The following is a 22,139-nucleotide window of genomic DNA, read 5'->3' as shown; positions in this document are numbered from 1 at the left end:
CAAAATAAATCGATATAATTTAACTCATGATATGATATTCACGAGATTATATGCGTAAAATAAAACTCATTTAAAAATGAAACAAACATGTTTGATAAATAAAAATGAATTGATGTCAAACATTATTCGACAATTCACTGCATTCAAATTTAAAATTTAAAAACACAATGTGTCATATTACACGTTACTATTAAGTTGAGATTCAGCACAATTTTGACATCCAAAACAGCATTTGCGTCGCAAATTTTGCGGCATATGTCTATCGGTTACACACTTCGTACCGGTATTCAGTATTCCTGGTATTGCTTCTAATAACATAACTTTTGAATAATTTTTCAACGATTCGTATAGTGCAATACTTTCTATGATGTAAAATTAATACATCACAATTCAACCAACTGACCAGTTAATGTGTCGAAAAAAGCCGAAATAACGTTGTTTGGAAAATTCAAAATCCTATGAAGCATTCAGATTTACTTCTTCTTTTTCTTCGATGCTTTACCTCCTTTTCCACCCTTGGCAGGTTTCTTCTTGTCACCCTTCTTCTCCTTCTTCTCCGCCTTACCACCAGCAGATGCAGGCTTCTCCTCTGGAGGTGTGACTACACCCAACGTGGTTTTGGCTTTCGGTAACTTCTTCACCTCCGCCGTACCGTTTACAACCGTCACCGTGTCCTTAAGTTGGAGATTCGTTTTGTCGTCCGGAACATACACGTCAACCTTTATTTTACCCGCATCTGTTATACTAAGTGTCGTCTTTTCTCGATTCCTTTCGGGCATTGTCTTGGCCCTATTAATTGCCAGATCAGCTTCAACCTGTTCATCAACTTCTTCCACGACCATCTTTTCATCTTTCTTCCCTTTGCCGCCTTTGGCTCCTTTCTTTCCACCTTTCTTTCCACCCACTTTCTTAGCCCCTTTGCCACCTTTAACATCGGTCTTTGCTGCTTTTTTCTTCGGTTCTGGTTCACGTTCAGGTTCTTTATAATCGAGAAAAAAAAACATTAAGCAGGAAAATATAACAAACATACTTAATGCAATAATAATGTTTTATTTAAATTAAAAAAGCACTTATTTTAATATTCGTATCTGTATTAACAATATCATCAAGAGGAAATTTACAAAACGCTGCATACATACACCCTAAAAATGCAAATATACTTTTTTAATGTGAACAATCTTTTGCTGTTTATTTCATCTTGGAATACATAGTTAACCTTTAGGTTCTTCAGCGGGAGGTTCCGGTGATCGCTTACCAAAGCAGCAGGCGAGGAATCGCCATTCATTGCTCTGAAGATCACACATTATCAGCGATTCATTTTTTAACATTAAATATCAGTAATATCAATCAAAATGGTGATAAAACACTGCATAGTCTTAATCGGTTAGTCCAAATGAATGTATGTAAAAACTAGTTTATGGAACCATATACGCTGTTATTTGAATTGCCTGAAAGAAACACAGTTTCAGTCCCACTAAAACATTCGTAGTAGTATGTTTCAAATAACAGAAATTATCTCCCAAAAAAAATACTAATTCGTCACCAGCCAAGAGTTTTAAACTAACGAGCTGAACGTAACTTACATGATAATATTTATAAAAAGAAGAATTATATGTCAGTGTTTGACTAAGGACAACAATAACCTTCGCTTCAGGTTTCAACATGGCGGCGGCCCCACTGTTGATGGCTAGGACCCCGTTTGAAGATTTACGATTAGGTGTAGGCGTGCTAGTAGACTTTGGCGACTGATCAACGTTGGAAGATTGACCATTAGGTATTGGCGTACTAGTAGCCCTCGGAGACTGCTTCAGCTCACCGTTGGTCGCTTCTGTAAACGATATTAGCAACAGTTTTTTTCATCTACAAAACGATACACATAACATAATATTACTATTTGACTATTTGTTTACAAACCGCAGCTGAATCAGCTACTGAGATCTCTTAAATGAAGATCGAGGACCATAATACAAAAGACATACACAGTTTCCAAACACTAAGAAACGAAACATACCGAAAGCAAAACAGTTTTGAATTCACGGGTAAATAAATCAGTTTTGCACTCTGATATAATTTTAAAAAGCTAAATTCTATTATATATTTTCGGTTTGCTTTTGAGACACGAGATTAAGGAACCAATAATGTTGACGAACCATCATTTTTCCCCGTTTGAGTTTCAGATGTCTTTTTCTTTCCTCCCTTCCCTTTCCCTTTTGCACCTTTTTTCCCTTTCTTTCCACCTTTCTTATCTCCCTTCCCTGTAGGAACGTCTGTCTTGTTTGATGATGCGGCTGTCTCAAATGATGATGGTTCTTAAAATCATAAAATGACAAGGATTTTTTGTTTCAAAAGACGATTGGAGTTCATATAAACACTGTGTGCTTCAAACGTGTGCTTCTTCTACATGTTTGAAAATGTTACCAACCTCTCAGCATCGGGAACAAATGTCAAATGAACGTCAATGTTATAAAACTATCATAGAAGAGATCTTTATCCTCAGTTTACTCAAGGTAAAACACTAAAAAAAGTTTGAAACTTTGACACTTTACATTTTGAAGTTAAAGATCGAGTCCGGATCTTTATTTTCTTCCATCATATCGTTTTATTCTTAATCTCCGAAAATGAACAACCAGAATCAATGGAACAAATCGTTTACATATGCTTACCGGCAGCTTGTTCCACTGGCTCAGACTCTTTTGCAGGACAACAGATCAAGAAAGATAGATCCTTCCCCTAAAACAAATCATTTATGAGTGGTGAAATGTCTACAGAAACATTTGCAATCACTGTGTAACCTTAGCAAATACCAAAATAGCATGTTTTGCGAGTTGATGTTTAGCTATTAATACACTTCTATATTATATTTTTGTATTAGAAACAAACACACTTACGTACACGCTTTTATTAAATACATATTGCACATAGCTATGTTTTCGTTTTACATCAACTGTAATGTATAAATATGCAAATAATCGTTAAGTTTAAGCTTGTTCTTACAAACAACTGAAATCTGGGTTCCTTAGGAACTTCTTCTCCTGTCGGCTTAACGTTGATATGAGTCACGGACCTTTCGGACCGGTCAGATTTGAGTTCAACACCGCCTATACTAGCCACCGTTGCCTGGCGGTTCAGGGTTGAGGACCTTGTTATGGCGCTCAACGCGGACTTCTCCCTAGTTATGGTGCTAAACGTTGACCTCTCCTTGTGCAAGGCTGGCCTGTTCTCTTCGTTCACTGTGGCCACCTCGGCTTTCGGACCATGGCCATCTGGAAGGATACATGCGTATGCATATAATTGATATAGTTATCAAAACAAAAGTAATGTATTGGTTTTCTTATTATTGTTTAAAATTTATGTTCAATATTGTTTAGATATATCAGTTGCTGATAAGACTGGGCGGTAACTTACTGTGCATGATATAATTTTATATCATGTCACATAATCATATTCTCGAATTCATATCACTTATCATCATGTAACTTGATCACTTACTCTGCGTCACTCCCGTTATCTTCCCTTCCTCAACCTTATTGCTACAGCAGGGGCACGTTCTCTTGGCGGCCATGCTGACCTTGCTAACCAGCTCCGAGACCTGACCACACTTTCCAGTCTTCCAGATGATCAATGCTAATACGACGACGGCAACAACGACGATCGCTACGATGACACCGCCAGCAATTGCGCCTGCGTTGTTCGAGGACGCGGGGGCTGGTGCTACGGTAGTGGTAGTGGTAGTGGTACCTGAATGGCAAGAGTTGCGGATGAGATTGTTGACTAAAGCAGGGAAGACACGTGATTATTTTTGAATTTGGAGTTATCCATCTATAGACGAATCCTACTAAGAAAATAAGATCTCTAGAATCAAAATGAACTTCAAAATATTATCTTACCCTTAACAATATGTTTTTAAAAACAACTTGATCAGTTATAAAAAGTTGAATGAATTTTGAAAAAAAAAATTATTTAAAGTTACAGTGCTTGAATGAGATTTTGATCATTTACATTTCGAATTCAAATAAGACATAGCCATATTTGCATTGTGTTTGTAGAATTTCTGCTTATTTTGGTTTAGGTATGATGTCAAATTTTGGTTAAACTTCATCTTCGTGAGTGAAACACTAGAAGGCAAAAATTAAAAGCAGACGGGTGACACAAACTTCGACAAAGATCATAATGTATGCATAATTGAAACATTAGTAATTTTAAAACATTAAAAATTATAATCAAACAATTTTCATAATGTAAATTCAATATATGTTGTATGTACATCGCTTTAAGTCTTTACAGGAAACAGAGCTTTACAAGCTATTTACATTTCTCATATCAAAAACTTGGCTTTGAAAAATAACTTATTAATTAAAGCACATTTGAGCATAAAAGTATTTGGAATTCAAGTGCATGCCATTATTGAGTGTAATACATACAAAAGGTTATATCAGTCTTAATATAATAAATAAAATGTATTCCAATCAGTTTCATATCTTAATTATACAACTGCATGTATACGCTTATTTACATCATAATTATGTGATTTGTATATGCTTACTTTTTAACTCACCCAATCATAAATACGAGAAAGAACATTAACTTTTATTTTCTTAGACAACCCATTTAGAAATGTGCACTATTTTTTCCTCAAAACTTACATATTCATTGAAACAAGGTTTTGAACTATTATGTGCTTAATGTCGCAATACTTACGGTATTTTGTTACGAATCGCTAGTTTCTGTCATTATTATTATTATATATATATAAATATATATATATATATATATATATATATATATATATATATATATATATATATATATATATATATATATATATATATATATATATATATATATATATATATATACATATATATATATATATGGAATCCAAGAAAGGCCGAGTAATTGTCAAATATTTTAACTAAGATGACTTCATGAACTAATGTGACATTATGGCTGTTATGGTAATGGAAATAACACAATTGTAGTAGTCATGGTGACAATATGGCCTTTCCCGGACACGACTTGATAAAAAATGAAATATAATACAATACTAACTTGGTGTTGTCTTTGGACACGAGGCTGAAATAGACAGAAACAAACATCATTATATAGACATGTTCATATAACATAAGTATGTTGTTATAAATACATACTCTTATGGAAATACAAATCTCAACTGAGATACCATGATAATTGTGATATATTTGGCACTTTTTTCAATTTTGAGTCAACATTTTAAATATGAGTCCATTTCGTTCTATCCTGTTCACCCTTTATGTCTAGATAATGAAAATGATTGGATTTCTACATGAATTAAATGGTTATTTAAGCTTGTTTATAAAAAGAAAAACAGAGATTCTTACTATGGACTTTTTTAAAGTCAAGTTTGTGACCCTTGGCTGTCATCATATCTGCTTCTGTCGGAAACTCCGTCGGCGTTTGATTTATTGTGCAGTTACTAGGCGCAACGGACGCTACTGTTCCGTTGGAACACTAAACACATATGATTTATCCTTTGATTAACATAAATATACAAGCATACATTGAACGAGAACGAACAATACGATTATTATTGTTAAAAGATTAATTGTTTGCTTATAACGCTTCTTTTATTCGATTACGTGCGTTTTCAACTAATACTTATCACTGCATTAATTGTTATTTCAAGTAATACTGCTACTATTTCTCAATATTATGAATAAAATATAGGTTTCCGCTGCTGCTCCTGTTGCTGCTGCTGCTCTTGCTGCTGCTGCTGCTCCTGCTGCTGCTGCTGATGATCATGAACATGATCAATATCAGCAGCAGCAGCAGCAGCAGCAGGAGCAGCAGCATATTTCATTCCATTGAATTACGCGATTACAGATAACATATCAGATAATGTTTCTAAACTTACGATGCAAGTAAATCGAGTGTACGACCCAGTGAGAGTGGCGTCCCTGTTGTAGAAGACAACACAGTCGTAGGACGACATGCTGACCTTAACAACGCTGTAAAAGGCACCGCCAGCTAAAATGCAATAGATGGAAATTAATTAAAATTTGCAAATAACAAATCTTTTCAGAACCAAGCAACCATGTTTGAGGCAATTTGCCAACTGTGTCCCATCGCAGGTGCATTGCGCCAAGGGAATCGCAACGCTCTCGTTTCGTATATCGGGCATTAAGGGTAAAGAGGGAAAGAACATGCAATATTATCGAAAGAACATACCTACATCAATGCGGTCTAAGAAAATGAATTAAACATTGTGAAAATACAAAAGTAAAAATATAAATAAAAAAATGAAAATCACAAGAATGAGTTTAAGTTGGAGTATTTCCCATACAATTGATTAATTAATGTTTGCGAAAACGTCAGAACAATTCACAAAACACCAATATTGTATTAAGCTAACAGATTTTTGAACTTCTTCCAAAGCAAGCTGTTATTACTTTTTATTATACGGACGACATATGTTCACTACAAAACTCTAGTTCACCATGACGCTGATAGGACGCCAACCTTCGTAGGCGCGGATAAAATCCTATTGCGATTTGTCAATGTATGCTCAGTGTGCTACCTGAGTATGCTATTTTCTGCGTGCACGTAGACCCAGAGTACGTGATGGCCAGAGCCGATGTGTTGGTGCACATGTCAAAAGTGTCGTTCGTTGCGTTACAGCTCACTGTTAAATCGGTAGCAATATAATCATAGTCTGCCGAGAACAGGAACCGGTCTGGTACTGTAATCGCTGCGGCCGCCTCGGACCCTAAAAGTCGGCAAACATATTGACATGTATATCTTATAAATAGTTCATTTACAGTCTGCGCAAGCAATTACACGATGTGTAGACATGTTTCGCAACATGCATTTAAAATATTTAATTACACTATAAGTATTTAACATACCAATAGCCAATTTGCATTAACATACCATTGCATTTCATAAAATAGAAAACATGTATAACAAGGTTATTGTCAAGCAATATGGTCCCCTACCGTCTCCACCATTGTCAGAAATTCCACCATTTTCAGAATTATTTTGTTGGGGGGTTACCATAGCAACCACAATTTTTGACGTAGGAAAAAATGAAATGACGTGCATAATGTTCATATTGCAATCTATCCATGTTGCAAGTTTCATGAAAAAATATTAAGAACTTTTAAAGTTATCGCAGGATCCAGAAAACCACCATTTTCAGCAGTATTTCTAGTCTATTTGTTGCCATAGCAACCAGAATTTTTGACGTAGGAACAAAATGAAGTGACGTGCATAATGTCAATATTGCCATCTATCCATGTTACAAGTTTCATGGAAAAATATGAAGAACTTTTAAAAATATCGCAGGATCCAGAAAAGTGTGACAGACTCACAGACTCACAGACGCACAGAGCGCAAACCATAGGTCCCCTCCGGTGAAACCAGTAGGGGACAATAACTCATCAAGGACAAACCAGAGCTAAATGCAAATATGAGGGTTTCACTTGTTTATGTTGACCAATGACATTACCAGATTTAACCAGCACGTGAAAATCGAGCGTAGGAATGACCGCTGTTTCATTACAGATGTCAGCGATGTTTTTTAGAGTGCCGTCGACTGTGAACTTAAGTCTGTTCTGCCTGCCGTTCAATTCTTGGCCTGTAGAAGAAAAAAAAAGAAGAACATGTATAATACCCAAAATTATGTTTTTGAATATAAAACAAAATGTGTTTGCGTCCGTTTCAATCGAAAATATACGCAATAATACGGGAACAACCGAAATATGATAAAAAATAATAATCTAGCCATGATACATAGAGATTGATGATTTGAAACAGTAATAATGCGGTAAAGACATTTTATACAAAGATGGCAGTAAAACAAAATTGCGGTCGACCTGGTTTCATAAATGGCGATATAGATGTGGAATGCACTTACTGGCTTGTTGAACGTACGTGTATGAAACGCCAGCTGTGACCTCGGTGATTTTCAAACAGGCGTAAACGTGCACCGCTTTGCCAGAAAACGTCCACGTCTGCGTGGCTCTACATTGTAAATACAAAACGTAATGAAATGGAAATATGTGTTTCATGCATTCCGGTTTTAATTGCGATTCAGCTCTTAAAAACACACAAATTAATACAAATACTTAAATGAAAAAGTTCAGTCAACTGAAACTTACGGGTGTATGACGATGTATCTGAAGGAATTAAATGCATGTTTATGTGTCAATGTATGTGTTGCATCCTCTAAAAAAATCATAAAATTACTGCCTTACAATTGTTTTGTGAAACACATAGTACAATATGTATCGTGTGTTTTAGAAAAGGTATCTCTGGATAAGAAATGTTTATATTAGAATATGTACACATTATAGTTGGACATAGAACGAAACAAACGAAAGAGCTCAAAAAGCTTTAATTAAAGGCATTGCATTCCTCGTTGTTTGCGAAACACTTCAAAGCGCTGCCAATGTCGGCTTCTACCACGTATATGTATTTTTTAAATACAATCGACGCTAACTTACTTCATCACAAGCCTGCTGGGATCTGAATTGTTCAAGCACTGCCACGTGCTGAGTGTCGTTGTAGCGGCGGTGCCGAGTACGATATTCCATCCGGTCACCGTCGTGTTGGTAAATACTAAGGTGCCACGTGTCGAGTCATGCCACGTGCTACCGGCAAACGGCGATGGAAACGTGCACTGACCGCTTGCTGTAAAGTTTTTGCATAAACGGTATAACAATTAAAAGAAAGCAAAAAATAGTGTAGATAAATACAGTTTAATAATATAGTAAAAAGTGTATTTTGTTTAAATTGACTCACATTTCAGATTAAGTATTACTTTGAACTAGCTTTTTATTAAGTGTTAATCATCCAAACTAGATTTTAAAAAACTATTATACATGTATAAATGTTGAATTGGCATTAACTTTATAAACCAAAAAAAAAAAACCTCAAAGGCACGGCAAAAAAACTAAGACATTTGTTTATCATATCGTTTGTGGTATAAGCGGGTTTTCTTCTCGTTTTATTTACCGTCTTTTTGTTCAAGCATAAATGTTCCTTAAATATGCTTGTCTTTTTTAGATACATGTATATGATAAATTTTAAATAATTAACATACACATTTTTTTCATACACGGTTTAAAGATACGGCCTCAATAATGTCCTTTTAATCAGAATATCCCTTCTCGATATAATAAATATACACATTTTTCACGATTTCAAATATAGACGAGTGCAATCTCGCAGTAGAAAAATACCCACAAGTTAAGTGACTTGTGGATCGATTAAGCATTTTGTTCAATAAATGCATAAGCATTTATTAAATCAAACTGACATGCTACTGTGGAATATGTTTCTGACCTTATTAAACCATTTATGCGTAGTAGTAGTATCCATCCTCTTAAATTGGATCAATTTATTTCCAAAATTAGGGATGTCTAGTATATTTATTTCTATATTCAGAATATTTCTTACAGAAATTCATTTAAGCAAACAGCGCAGATCCTGATGAGACGCCTTATCATGCGGCGTCTCATCTGGGTCTGCGCTGTTTGCCAATGCCTTTTTTATGACGCTAGACATAAATGGGTTAATCTTACATAAAGTAATTCAGTTTCTTAGAGATTATAAATGTGTTAAATCACTGAATTTTGGTATCTCTTTTAGAATATAATTAATTTTAACTTACCTTTCCCACTTATGAATAAGAAAATGACAAAAATCCATTGCCTTTCCATTCTTCAAAAAATTAAATAGCCAAATAATCAAAGAATAAAAGACACTTGAATTAAAACAACAGCAATTGAAGTCTGACAAAACCAAAATAAATGTTCAGCCATATTGTTTTGTTGAAGACGACCGTAGACATGGTACTTTACATGTGTTTGAAATCGCTCATTGTTTAGATAGGTAAAAACAATCGTTTCTATATGGTTATTCGACACTCTAGTTTCTATAATTTTAGTTTATGACGGCTTGTCGTATCGTCACGCCTCTCGGGTTACCATTGACGATCGATAGCCAAATACGCACAAAAACAAGCACTTGCCAATCGGGAGACATAGAATTAGTTTGAAACACGATCGAAGCCTTTATCGACCGTATGGTTTATTTGAAGGGAGGTTCAGAAGGACTTGTCCGAGTTTCCATTTAAATTCTAGTTTTCGGATACGCTTAAAAATGCGATCCAGACGTGTTCAGAAACTGTTGAGATATTTTGGCAACGATTTGTTAGAAACATTATTCATGTTCCCTGATCCCTATACGATCGAAAGCGGGACTCATCGCTTTGACTTGTGTTTGCCCCCTGCCTTTTACACAAAATAAACCAAAATTAAAGTGAACGTTAATATTTGGTTAATGTTTAGACATACATCATTGGTGTATTTCTGTCTGATTTTATATTGTGTACGGTTTACAGACAACTGTATATTGGGCAGCATCTGTACGGAAAGGTGTTGCAAACTGCGTAATACTGCATAAGTTAATATTCTTGATTAAAATATGATAATTTTTAACAAAAAAAGTTGTATGACGTATTTAATAACATACAAAAAATTAAATAGTTTAAAGGTTTTCTTGTATTTAAGTAATACTTATTATTCAACTGCGTAAATAAAATTATATTTAGACTTACACGCAGTAACGCATGCAGATATATTTGGAGTTATTTCTGCTTTTTATTCATGTCACATACTGTCAGAAAAATAATTTCAATGATTTTTTGTATGAAAAAATTTCCGCTTACGGAATTTCGCAAGAAAATGGTAAACTATTGAAACTGGTAAACTCAACTTATTAAGAATCTCACTTACATTGCTTCATTCTGACTGGAGTTAACCTTGCATGATAAGTACTCTATATAAAGAGTTTTATGAAAGCTCTAATACTTCTCCCAGAGCACAAGCAAATCACAGCGCATATATTAGTATTTATTGCTGTATAAGGGTTACATTGATGCCATTAACGTTCAAACAATGTCAGGCCGTTTTTTGCTCTTGTCATCTGATTTAATGTATTGTTCTCATTAAAACAACTATGAAAATTGAAATTAAGTATATCCATTTGTGAAATGATCAATTGCATGATTGATGTATGCCCTTACGAGCACTGATTTTCTATGTGTATACTTATGTGAGTTGCATAAGACTGTGTAGTGATAAAGGATCATGTGTAAGGAATATATGGACTGTGTATTGAGTAAGCACAATATGTCAGCCAGATATGTGACAGTGTATTCAGTATAGGCCATATGTGAGGAAGATATGGCATGTGTGGTGAGTAACTAACACATGTGAGTCAAATAGGGGCTTTGCAAAAAGTAAGGATCATATGTGAGCCAGATATGGTATGTGCTGCGACGAACTAACAATGACAGCCAATATATGAACAGTGAAGTGAGTAAAAACGATATGTCAATCAAATATTGGTTGTGCAATAAGTAAGAAGTGATATGTAAGGCAGCTATGCGAAAATACTTCAACATGATTTTGTGTGATTCGTTAGGTTTCTATGTAGTGAATATGCTGAAATGTTTTTCTAAGTATTCCGACACTGTCAGTATTGTACAATCTTTTACAAATTCAAAACTTCAAAATAGTACACTTTCTATAAAATATAAACTGTGTTTAATTTTTTTAAATGGTTTGTGTAACATTGTGTTTGTTCATCAAGAATGTTATTTTAAGATTTTTGGACACACTCGAAAATAATATGCAAGGAAAATTTATTTCACGTTTGAATTCAGATTATTTAATGTAAACTGAAATATTACAATTCCCATACTAAGATGACCATGTTAGGTCTCATATATTTCATTGCCAGCAAAGAAAATAAAACATTAGAGTCAATATCAACGATCACTTATTCAAAATCCACATAAAACTGAATAATGTATTTATATTAGCATACGTCCAATCTTCACACGCTTTGCTGATGCATTTACAAGAATGTTTGTCCATACAAAATATAAATTAGCATGCAATCGTTCGTAATTCCACACACAGAATTGAACAATATCCAAGCATCCCTTATCTCCATTCAGATTGGATCGCTGAATCAGTTATCCACTATCGCAAGGTCAATATTACATCAGTACAAAGCAATAACGATTTCGTAACTCATGTACTATATGTGTATTGTTCTGAGAAAACTGGGCATACTGCATGTAGCGGAAAGTGTCGTCCCTGATTAGCCTGTGCGGACTGCATAGGCTAATTTGGGACGACACTTTACGCACATGCATTTTGCCCGGTTTTTCAGAACAAGACACATATGTTAGATCACAAACATACGCATCCAAGTCCGAGCTTTTGTTCGGCTACTTTGAGAAGCCATGTAATCACGTATTCCATTCAAATGACTGTTAATAATATTGCAATCTAAATAGATTGAATACATCGCCGAATGTCTATACGTTCTTTGCCGTAGCGTCTTTCGCCTCTGTCTTTTCGTTTTTGTCTATAGTTATCTTCTTGTGAATGGTTGGGGTCTTTTTTTCTACTGCCTCTCTGTTCTTCATTACGACATTCGAAGGGCTGGCAGCCTTTTGAATAACGTCTGGTAGCACCTCTCCCTTTTCAAGATCAAACTGTGCTAAAATCTTAGACTTTGGTCGTAAATACTTCCTTCTCCCTCTCCCGTATTTGTTCATACACCTCAACTTCTCTAGTTCATACAATGGAAAAATATCTCGAATGTTCCGTTTCGGGAATATGTACCTTGGGTCTTTCATTGATAATGGTTTCAAACTCTTCACTGTGTCGTATTCATGTCCTTTTTCTGGGGGAGCCGTAATCGTCAGATAGGACGCTTTAAATGTCAAAGACGGGGATGCGGGTCGTTTCGAATCGGGCCATTCAGCGACGGCGTCGGCAAATATTGCCATGCCCACTTTGAATGCAAATATGCAGAAGATGCATGAAATAAGGGCCGATGTCATGAGGCCTATTCCAAACAGTGTGCCAATCACTATACCGGCGATGGCTCCTCCCGACAGACCTGGCGGGGTGGTTGTAGCATTTGCTGTAATAGACCGAACTAGATTTATGAGGATTATGGCTTAAACAATTATGTTGTTGTGATGTGTTGTGTGACATAATTTTTATTGCATTATTCCTGTGTAGCTGGTTTTCTTTCAAATGGTGTGATAAGCGATGCCTATTATTTAAAAAGTTATACAATATTAATATTTACCATTAGAAGTAGGTACAGGCAATTGGCGAAGTATTATTCCATGCCTTACTTTAATACGGACGATAAAGATTATTGAACGTAGACAAAACCCGTTCTGATAAAAGTTCTATGTATGGTTCATTTATTCAAGCTTTAATACTTACAACAGGTTTCTGAAAATAAAAAGAGTGCACAATTAATGCAAATAAAGTACACAAATATTGCGATCAAATATGAATACATACTTCATAACCAAACGATCGTCTACGAAAGTTTTCGTGGACACCTTGCTAACGAAAGCCGAATTACTTTTCGCCTTCAGCTTTCTCTAATGGTGAGACTCAGTTTGGTAAAAAAAAGTTCAATTTATCATTTATAATATCCATTGACGAATTTACAAATACAAATGATATACAGGTGACAAAATCAACGGCATAATATTTTTTGACGGAAGGAAACGGTGATATTTAGAAAATATTTTTCTTTTCGCTCGAATGTCCGAAAAACTTCAAACTTACACATTAATATCGAGTCGGTGTCATGGTTTAAACCAGTACTCGTGTGTTTTTTAAGAAAAGTCCCATTAATACTTGTCGAGAAGGAATCCAACAGCATCCGTTTTTCAAGAAGATAAGATATCCACAGGATGAATATGCAAAATTTGTTAAGCACTATTAAAAAAACAAGTAAGCCTAGTTACGGAAAAACGCGGCTTTGTGCATGTGCGTAAAGTTTATGGAATGCACCGGTTAATGAGGAACGACACTTTATGGAATTTTCTTTTAAAGGAAGTCTCTTCTAAACGAAAATCCAGCTTAGGCAAAAAGTGGTGTCCGTGATGAACTTGTGTGCACTTCACAGGCTAATCCTGGACAACACTTAACGCACATGCATTAAGCCCCATTTTCCCGTAGAGCGGCTCAATTATTGCGTGGATATTTGTTTGTTTTAACGCAAAAGCATTAAGCCCCGTTTTCTCAGAGAGCGGCTCAATTATTGCGTGGATATTTGTTTGTTTTAAGTATGTGATCGTATTTCATTTTGTAAGAAGTCATATAAAACACATTTTTATTAGACAATTATTTGGCAACACATTAAATTAAATAAAACTGATTGGTATCAACGATAACGATCAAAATATGTTAGAATTACATATATGATCACAAATGAAAAAGAATCCATGGAGTCTATGATCAAAAGTTTAAATGATCGGAGACCACTGAGGAAGGGACACTTACGATAGTAATTGGTGATGACAAGCAGCTGGCCTACTTTCGTAACCTGGTCCGCCTTCACGGGGACGGCCCACGGGGTCTGGGTGGCGGTGCAGTTTCCAGGGGCCACCGAGGAGTACCGCCCTGAGGTGCTCTGCGGAAGAGAATCGTAAGAGTTGGGGAAAATCGGGCATTGGAAGAAAAGGAAGCTGAAATAAGGTTATTTGGAAAAACAAACATGCATGATACTATGCGGAAGAATGTAAAGCGCAATAACGGACAACGTTGTCTCGAATTGTCTTGAACTTTGCAAGGAGATTGTTTATTTGTGATAGGGAATGAACTGCTCGGAATACTATGACTTTAAAACAAATTTACTTTTACTGATTAAATAGTCAATCTGCAACTGTTTCGGTAAAACAGCGAAATATATACGTTTTAAATGTTTTCCGCAAAGTTATAACATACGATATATCTCTATATTTGATTGAACCCATGTATACAATCGAATGCAAATACGAAGACATCAAGTATTCATGATATTCGTACCATTACGCCAACATATCGGGTTCAACAACTAACACTACCGGTAAGTCGTCGCATATCATTAAAAAGAAGCGTTTATACACAAAAAAAAGAATACAAAAAAGCCCGACATTTTTTTTCAAGGATTGCAATATGCTATGAACGTATTTACTATTTTGGTTCTATATTAGACGATAGAAGTACAAGTCTCTTGTAAATAGCACTCTTTTTTCTAGATGTGTGTGTTCGTACTCCAGCAATACACATGTTTGCTGTCAGTCGGGTAAGCAGAGGCTCTTCAAAGGCATTAACTATTTTACCCCATTTTCGCGCGTCTGCTTCTCCACAAAAGCTAATATTAAGACCTCTAAAATGTAGTATGGTTATACTCACAATGCATGCAAATCTAGTGGCTGTGCCGGTGAGGGTGGCGTCCTGATTGTACACTGTGACGTAGTCGTAACCGCCCGATGAGACGTTGGCCACACACGAGAGCACACCGCCAGCTGCGAAAAGGGTCTACACATTTGCATTCTTACGTAAGGTGTATGTATTCGTTATTGTATTGAATAGCAAAGTTTATTTGTCAACACAAGATTCACAGTCTAAACAAGAAGCATGAAAATTATTCCGTGATTTAAAAAAAAATGTTAGTGTAGTATTCAGAATTTGGTACCCGCCTTGTGTCGATAAGACACGAGCTCGATTCAAAATTTGGCCGTACCGATGCAATCGAGATATAATCGAGATTCAATGTCATTAAAACAAAAAGAAAAACAAACATATCTATTCACCAGAGAACATCACTTGCGTTGAGCACGTGGAGTAATTGAACGTCATCTGTGTGATGTTACTGCATACGTCCCACACGTCATTTGTATTCGTACAGTTACTCGTCCCGTCCGAGCCGGTAACATAGTAGTCTGCAGAGAACAGCAGACTGTCTGGGCACGTGATCACCGAGTTAGCGGCTTGACCTGAAAATACCACAACAGTGTTATATATGAGCTTCGTTTTAAAAAGAAACTGGGTTTCCTGCTTGGGCGTAAAGTGTCTCAATAAGCATGTGCAGTTCGCATGTGCAGTTCGCAAATGCTTATCAGGGACGACACTTTCTACTTTTATAGTATGTTTCGTTTGAAGGAAAAACCTTTTAACCGAAAAGACAGTTTTGGTAGAAATGGTCGCCCCTGATAAGCCTGTGCGACTCTAGACGCAGATGCATTTAATCCAGTTTGACTCATGACTGTAATGCTTATATTAAGGCCGTTATTTCCAAATGTATACAGACAATTAAAGGCCCTCAAATAATTGTTTCATCTGAAATGCAACCAAGATAATTTATGATTGTAGTTTACGTAGACTAAAATGTGTTATAAATATGCTTACACCTCAATTTGATTCAATTAAAAATCATTGGACCGAAAAATACTTGTTCTTTAACGACGTCCCAGCCGGATCTTCATTAAATAATATTCATTATAAAAATGTTTCTTTTTTATTCAAAACTTTTCCCAAGGTCAATGAGTAAAAAACTGTTATAGTGCCTATGTTCTATAGCACGTTTGTATAACGTTTGAAAAACGATCTCACAAAATATCTAGAAACGTTCTCACAAAATATCTTTAGAAAACTTCGATTCCTCACCTGACTTGATGATGACGTGATACTCTGTGGTCGGTACCGTGATGCTGTCGTCACATACTTGTGTATAGTTCGTGAGAGAGGCGTTGGAAGTCACGTGAAGACGTTCATAGCCGAGTCTCGATCGTTGTGCTAAAATTAGAACATTACGACGTTTGTGTGCCGTTTATTGCTCATTTATAATGCTTGTAATATTTGAAATTGAATACTTACACTGGTGGTTAGCGTATGACTATGATATTAATTAGTGAAAACATCATTTTGAATGATAAATAATCATATTATAACGAAAAATTAACTTTTCTGAAAAGAAATTCACTATCAAATATATATATATATAACAAGGTATGCAACTCAAAATCACCCCAAAACGGGGTGCATCGCTTTGAACAGCCATATCTTCATCAATTTTGCAGCGATTTTCACGATCTCGGTCTTATTCAACGCAAAAATGAATTTCCTTTCTGGAAATGTATATGTCTTGCAATATTTTTACACATGCTGGGTCAACTTTTAAGAAATAAAACGATACACAACTCCAATGACCCAGTTGACACTGATCAGGCAGTATTTATGAATGAAATCTCCAGTTGTAAAAACACACCTCCGCATTGGACCAATGAAATCACTCGTGTGTTTTAAATGTCAGTTGAAATGTATGTAAACTAAGGTTTCAAACGGCACTGGACAGTTCGTTTTGATGCATAATGTAACGGCAAGCACGGTAATAATGTTTTTTCATACGTTTTATTGAATTATGGTATCGAGGTTCGTGAACTTTGCAGGGAAAATGCCCTTTACTCCGTGAAGATTTCAGTCTTAAATACTGCCTGATCAGTGTCAACTGGTTCATGCGAGTTGTGTATCGTGTTATTATTTAAAAGTTGACCCGGCATTTGTTAAAATATTGCAAGACATATACATTTCCAGAAAGGAAAGTCATTTCTGCGTTTAATAAGACCGAGATCGTGAAAATCGCTGCATAATTGATGAAGTAATGGCTGTTCGTTAGCTGTTCAAAACGATGCACCCCGTTTTCGGATGATTTTGAGTTGCATACCTTGTTATATACATATTTGATAGTGTTTTTTTTCAGAAATGTTAATTTTTCGTAATAATATGATTATTTATCATTCAAAATGATTTTTTCATTAATATCATAGCCACACGCTAACCACCTGTGAATACTTACATTGATTTCAAAACATGCAAAAATGCATAATGGTTATAATAAAATATTTACGCAAAAGCTTTATTTTCTTACTGATGTCCACGGTGTTGGGATAAAACTTTTACCTATAACTGCAAACTTGATGATAATTAAATCGACTACAGAAGCATATAAGACGGACATTACTATGATGACCATGACTTTAAATAAGTTTGTTTTATTATTTTTAAAATTTTAAAAAGTTTTGTACTGTTAGACATTAAGCGCAAGCCTTCTCAATTAGTTGTAGCGTATACATAATATTTGCAATAATTAATAACTTAGCATTGACTCGGTTTTCATAGCGCAGCAATTATTTCTACTCAAAGGCCGATCGCTTTATGTTTAAAAAAGGGTTAAAAGTCTGGTTCTTTTGCAAAGTGTTTTTATATATTTAAAAAATTTAAAGTAATGATATACAGCCTTATATTGATTTCTTGGGAGAACATTATGCAAACATGAACATATACATTGATTTTGTAAGGATGGAATTGCGTATTTTTGACTTCGTTCCAAGAAATGTGTCTCACGACAACGGTACTCTCAAACTTAATTTGCGCTTGCTTTTTTTCTTGCAAGTATTCGTATTATGGTATCAGAGCTTATATCATTACTCACCGTTTTGTTGATAGTAAATGTAAGATGTGTTAGTGATCTTGGTGAGTTTCATGCACAGATATGCGTGCAACCTTGGAGTGTTGGTACCCAAAATGTCTACAGTGAAACTTGCAATGGTCCTGGAACAAATAAAAGAAAGTTATTACATGTAATTTCTTCTGTTGTTTTTTTTTTGTTTATAATTTATGTTATGCATTCGTTTGTTTTTGGTTGTGCGTATCAATTTGTACGTCTACGTACTATTGTATAAGATAGTAAATACTAATAACACTTAAAATAATCTTATTGGAAAACATGACACTCAGTAAGTTTATAAGTAAATCGTTGAAGCAATTATTCTATTCAGTATCATTTATTAGGCCCGCGCTTTATGTGAGCGTGTTGATAGTGTTTTCTCAAAATTAATTAATTTTTAACGTATCAAATTTTTTTAGTGAAAACATTATAAATTAATTTCTAATAACCATTTAATCTTTTTGTTTACTTAATCAATGAGCGTAAATAAGTTCATATTTCCGGAGTCAAAATTGTGTGTTTTCCCAAATAAATTATAATTCAAGAACGTTTTTTTGCTGTACTCTTTATGTGTACGCATGTGTTCCTAACATTCACTTGCGGCACAAGATGCATTCAATAACTTGTATTTGTTATGATAAGATTATTTTCTTTTTTATTTGGGCCACTGAACGCGTCTATGGCGAGACGAGTGACAAACAGGTGGCAGCTCTGCTGGGAGGTTAAATATTTCCCAAAGGAGTTTTCATCCAAAAAAAATTGTATCTATCCGTGGTCCAATTAAAACTAGTTTCCTTTCCTGAAGATTTAATTTTCTCTTCTGGTTGAAAAACATTTTAGCAATCGAACTCATGTTTTTTTGTGGTTATTTCCTCTAATTTATGTGTGTCGGCAATATTTTGGTTATATTTTTGCATTTCATTGGGTACTAGATTGAGAGATTAACGTTTGGGGTGCATTAATTGAAGCACGGTGCTTTTGTCGAAATCTCACTTTCGAAAATCTGTTTTCCTATGATGCTTGCGTTTGGGCGAATGATACTTTCTTAGAAGTATCGAGATGGTACGATTTGATTGCAATTATTGGAAGAGATCAATCTTTAAAATGATATCGGTCTTGCGAAAATTGATATCTAGGAAAGGAAAGAAGAATGCTTTGTGAGTTGGTAGTTTTAGAATGGGACACCATAGGAATTGGCATTATTGTAATCGAACCTTGATACCTTAGCACGAGGTACTTGTCTGGCACGTAGTCCACGCACTGCCATGTGTTTATTTTGAGAGGGTTGCCAGTAGTCCTCAAAGCGTTAAACGCCCAACCGCTCATCTGGTTAGTGGTAAATACTAATGTGTCCTTTGTATTGTCCAGCCACGTGCTTGACAAGAATGGGTCCGTGAATGTGCATTGTCCATAAACTGGCGGGAACAAATAAGAACATGGTTATTTTTCAATCTTGGCTCGTAATGTATCATATTTATGGACCCGTAGTTCGTCATACTTATAGACTCGTGGAGTGAATGCATATCAGTTAGGAAACAGAATACGCCATAGGTATGGCCTATATAGTTATAAATATAATTGTCTTCTAATATGTCAGTATTAAAGTCATTGTTATGCACTCGTGATGTGTCATACTTGGCTCGTAGTTTGTTATAGATATAACTATTAACTCTTTATATATATTGACTCGTAGTTATTATAGTTATGGATATTATTTTATTTTCCTTTAACGTGTAATAGTATGTGTCGTTGATATTTTAGCATTAGTTTTATGTCAATTATAATTTGGTAATTGCTTTATTCGTATGCTCGCATTTGAATTCACCAATAAGCATGGTTACTGTCATTTTCCTTACTAAACTTAAGAAAACATAAACATGTGTTTTCAAGTCATTACAAATAATATTTGTTTAATATTATTTCCGTGTATACTCATGATACAAATACATTATAAATGCATATATCTTTATGTCATATATTATATAATCTCTGAAAGACAAATATAAATTGTCTTTGTGCGTAACATAATAAAAGTTGTCTGTAAATGTTAATAATATATAATTAATAAAGATTTGAAAATTACCTACCTTTACTGATGGAAAGCCCAAAAACTGTTAAACATATCGCATAGTTAATTATGAACATCTTAACAAGTAAATCACTACAACGAGTCTGTGTTCAACGACTCTCCGCTTGAATTGCCCTTTAATGTTGTAGTTACAAAAATGTCTTATCAATACGTTAATAAAGAGCCATGTAACCATTTCGGATTCACCGGAGAACAATAGCTTTAAGAATGTTTTGTTTTCACATAATTGGCGAACAGTCTAAGTGAAATAAGATACGCGAATAGTCGCGAGTTTATGGATATGTACAAAACAAATTTAGAATTTAAATTCGACAACGAAAAGTAGATTTATTCCCTCCAGTGGTCACGAAAACAACATAGCTGTGATTGAAAGTTTAATACTTTTAAAAATTCAATCTTGTAGATATACTTTTAAAGCTAGCGTGTGTATTAAATATTCATTAATTTCCCTTTGACTATGATCGTAAAATGATAGTTTCATGACACACGCTACTAACGTACATAAAGCACAAGTATCTTAACCCATTTAAGTCTAGTGGACTCTCCCATCCTTCTAAATTGGATCAATTTATTTCCAAAATTAGGGATGTTTAGTATATTTATTTCTATATTTAGAATATTTCTTACAGGCATTCATATAAGTAAACAGCACAGACCCAGATGAGATGCCGCATCCTGCGGCGTCTCATTTGGGTCTACGCTGTTTGCCAAGGCTTTTTTCTAGACACTAGGCATAAATGCGTTAACATTTGATAAATCGATAGCTGTATTCTAATTTGATCATCTGAAGATCTTTTATCTAGGAGCAAACTGTGCCCGCTTCAATTGAACCTGTTTTATTCCAGAATATTCATAAAACAGTCGGTCATTTACCCATATAGTTGTTTTCAACGTGCTTTAACTGTCCAAGATTAAAACTGAAATAATATATGTTTTCATATTGCTAATAGAAGAAGTAAGCTATTTGTTGATTATTTTTTGTCAGTCCGTGATAGCCTATCTACTCGGTAATTACTCATCTTTCATTAAGCTGTCCTATGCAAATGTTGTATCCGCATTAAAGTTGATCGTTTTGATTCTGTTGCTTATCCCAAACAATTCGAAACATATTAGAAATGCGCATTTTGCAAATTTCATGTGTTAGACTGGTTCACTTTGTATTCCCATTTAACTCTCAGTGAGAAAATGAATCAACCACTTGCACAGACAGGTGGGATGATTAAGCTAACCAATGGGATTGGTTTAAACATATTTATTCAGTAATGTGTTTTACAACATAATGTACAAGCATCTAAAGTTTATAGGATTGGAACGATAGCTAGGCTAGTAGGGTTCCTTTCCTCCATGGGATTATACCAACTCTTTTTCCGTTTATCTTACGATTAGATAATATTGCAGTAATCCATCTCACACATATAAAGTTCGTTGTAAATACACGAAGTCTGATGAGAAGTTTCACGGGCGACCAAAACGTACATAGTAGTGACAAAAGAGAAAAAAATCTACTTTCAAGAATCGCCTCTTCCCATGACGCTATTAAAGAAGGTGAGGGGATAGGTTAAATGGAAAAATAGGTTAAATCTTACAATAGCATCGCCCAATTCCCAGTGTAATCATATGGTACTTACACGTTTGGTTTGAAACATGCAGCGCTTAAAACATGGCCCGGTTGCCGTGAGGTCTTGAATCT

The 22,139-nt window shown here is 35.0% G+C and overlaps 2 protein-coding genes across 2 annotated transcripts; both read right to left on the bottom strand.

Moving 5' to 3' along the window:
- Positions 1-473: 473 nt before the first annotated feature.
- LOC127878254 (uncharacterized) lies at positions 474-10,785 on the bottom strand. The gene is made up of 15 exons (XM_052424773.1): positions 10,776-10,785; positions 8,481-8,667; positions 7,892-7,998; positions 7,484-7,612; positions 6,554-6,742; positions 5,891-6,003; positions 5,358-5,487; positions 5,050-5,073; positions 3,490-3,738; positions 2,995-3,263; positions 2,664-2,730; positions 2,151-2,309; positions 1,533-1,828; positions 1,217-1,289; positions 474-979 (listed from the first exon to the last, which is right to left on the bottom strand). The coding sequence occupies exons 1-15, from the start codon at positions 10,783-10,785 to the stop codon at positions 474-476; spliced, it is 2,508 nt and encodes an 835-aa protein (XP_052280733.1).
- A 2,458-nt stretch (positions 10,786-13,243) lies between these two features.
- On the bottom strand, positions 13,244-20,806 carry LOC127875997 (uncharacterized). Its single transcript, XM_052420812.1, has 8 exons — positions 20,448-20,806; positions 19,583-19,775; positions 18,346-18,464; positions 16,521-16,649; positions 15,668-15,850; positions 15,267-15,379; positions 14,373-14,502; positions 13,244-13,307 (listed from the first exon to the last, which is right to left on the bottom strand). The coding sequence occupies exons 1-8, from the start codon at positions 20,503-20,505 to the stop codon at positions 13,288-13,290; spliced, it is 945 nt and encodes a 314-aa protein (XP_052276772.1). The 5' UTR covers positions 20,506-20,806; the 3' UTR covers positions 13,244-13,287.
- Between the last annotated feature and the right edge of the window lie 1,333 nt (positions 20,807-22,139).

The sequence above is a fragment of the Dreissena polymorpha genome, chromosome 4 (genome assembly GCF_020536995.1).
Source record: "Dreissena polymorpha isolate Duluth1 chromosome 4, UMN_Dpol_1.0, whole genome shotgun sequence".
Classification (NCBI taxonomy): domain Eukaryota; kingdom Metazoa; phylum Mollusca; class Bivalvia; order Myida; family Dreissenidae; genus Dreissena; species Dreissena polymorpha.
The sequence above is the reverse complement of the archived record's forward strand: the minus strand, read 5'-3'. Positions and strand labels throughout refer to the sequence as shown.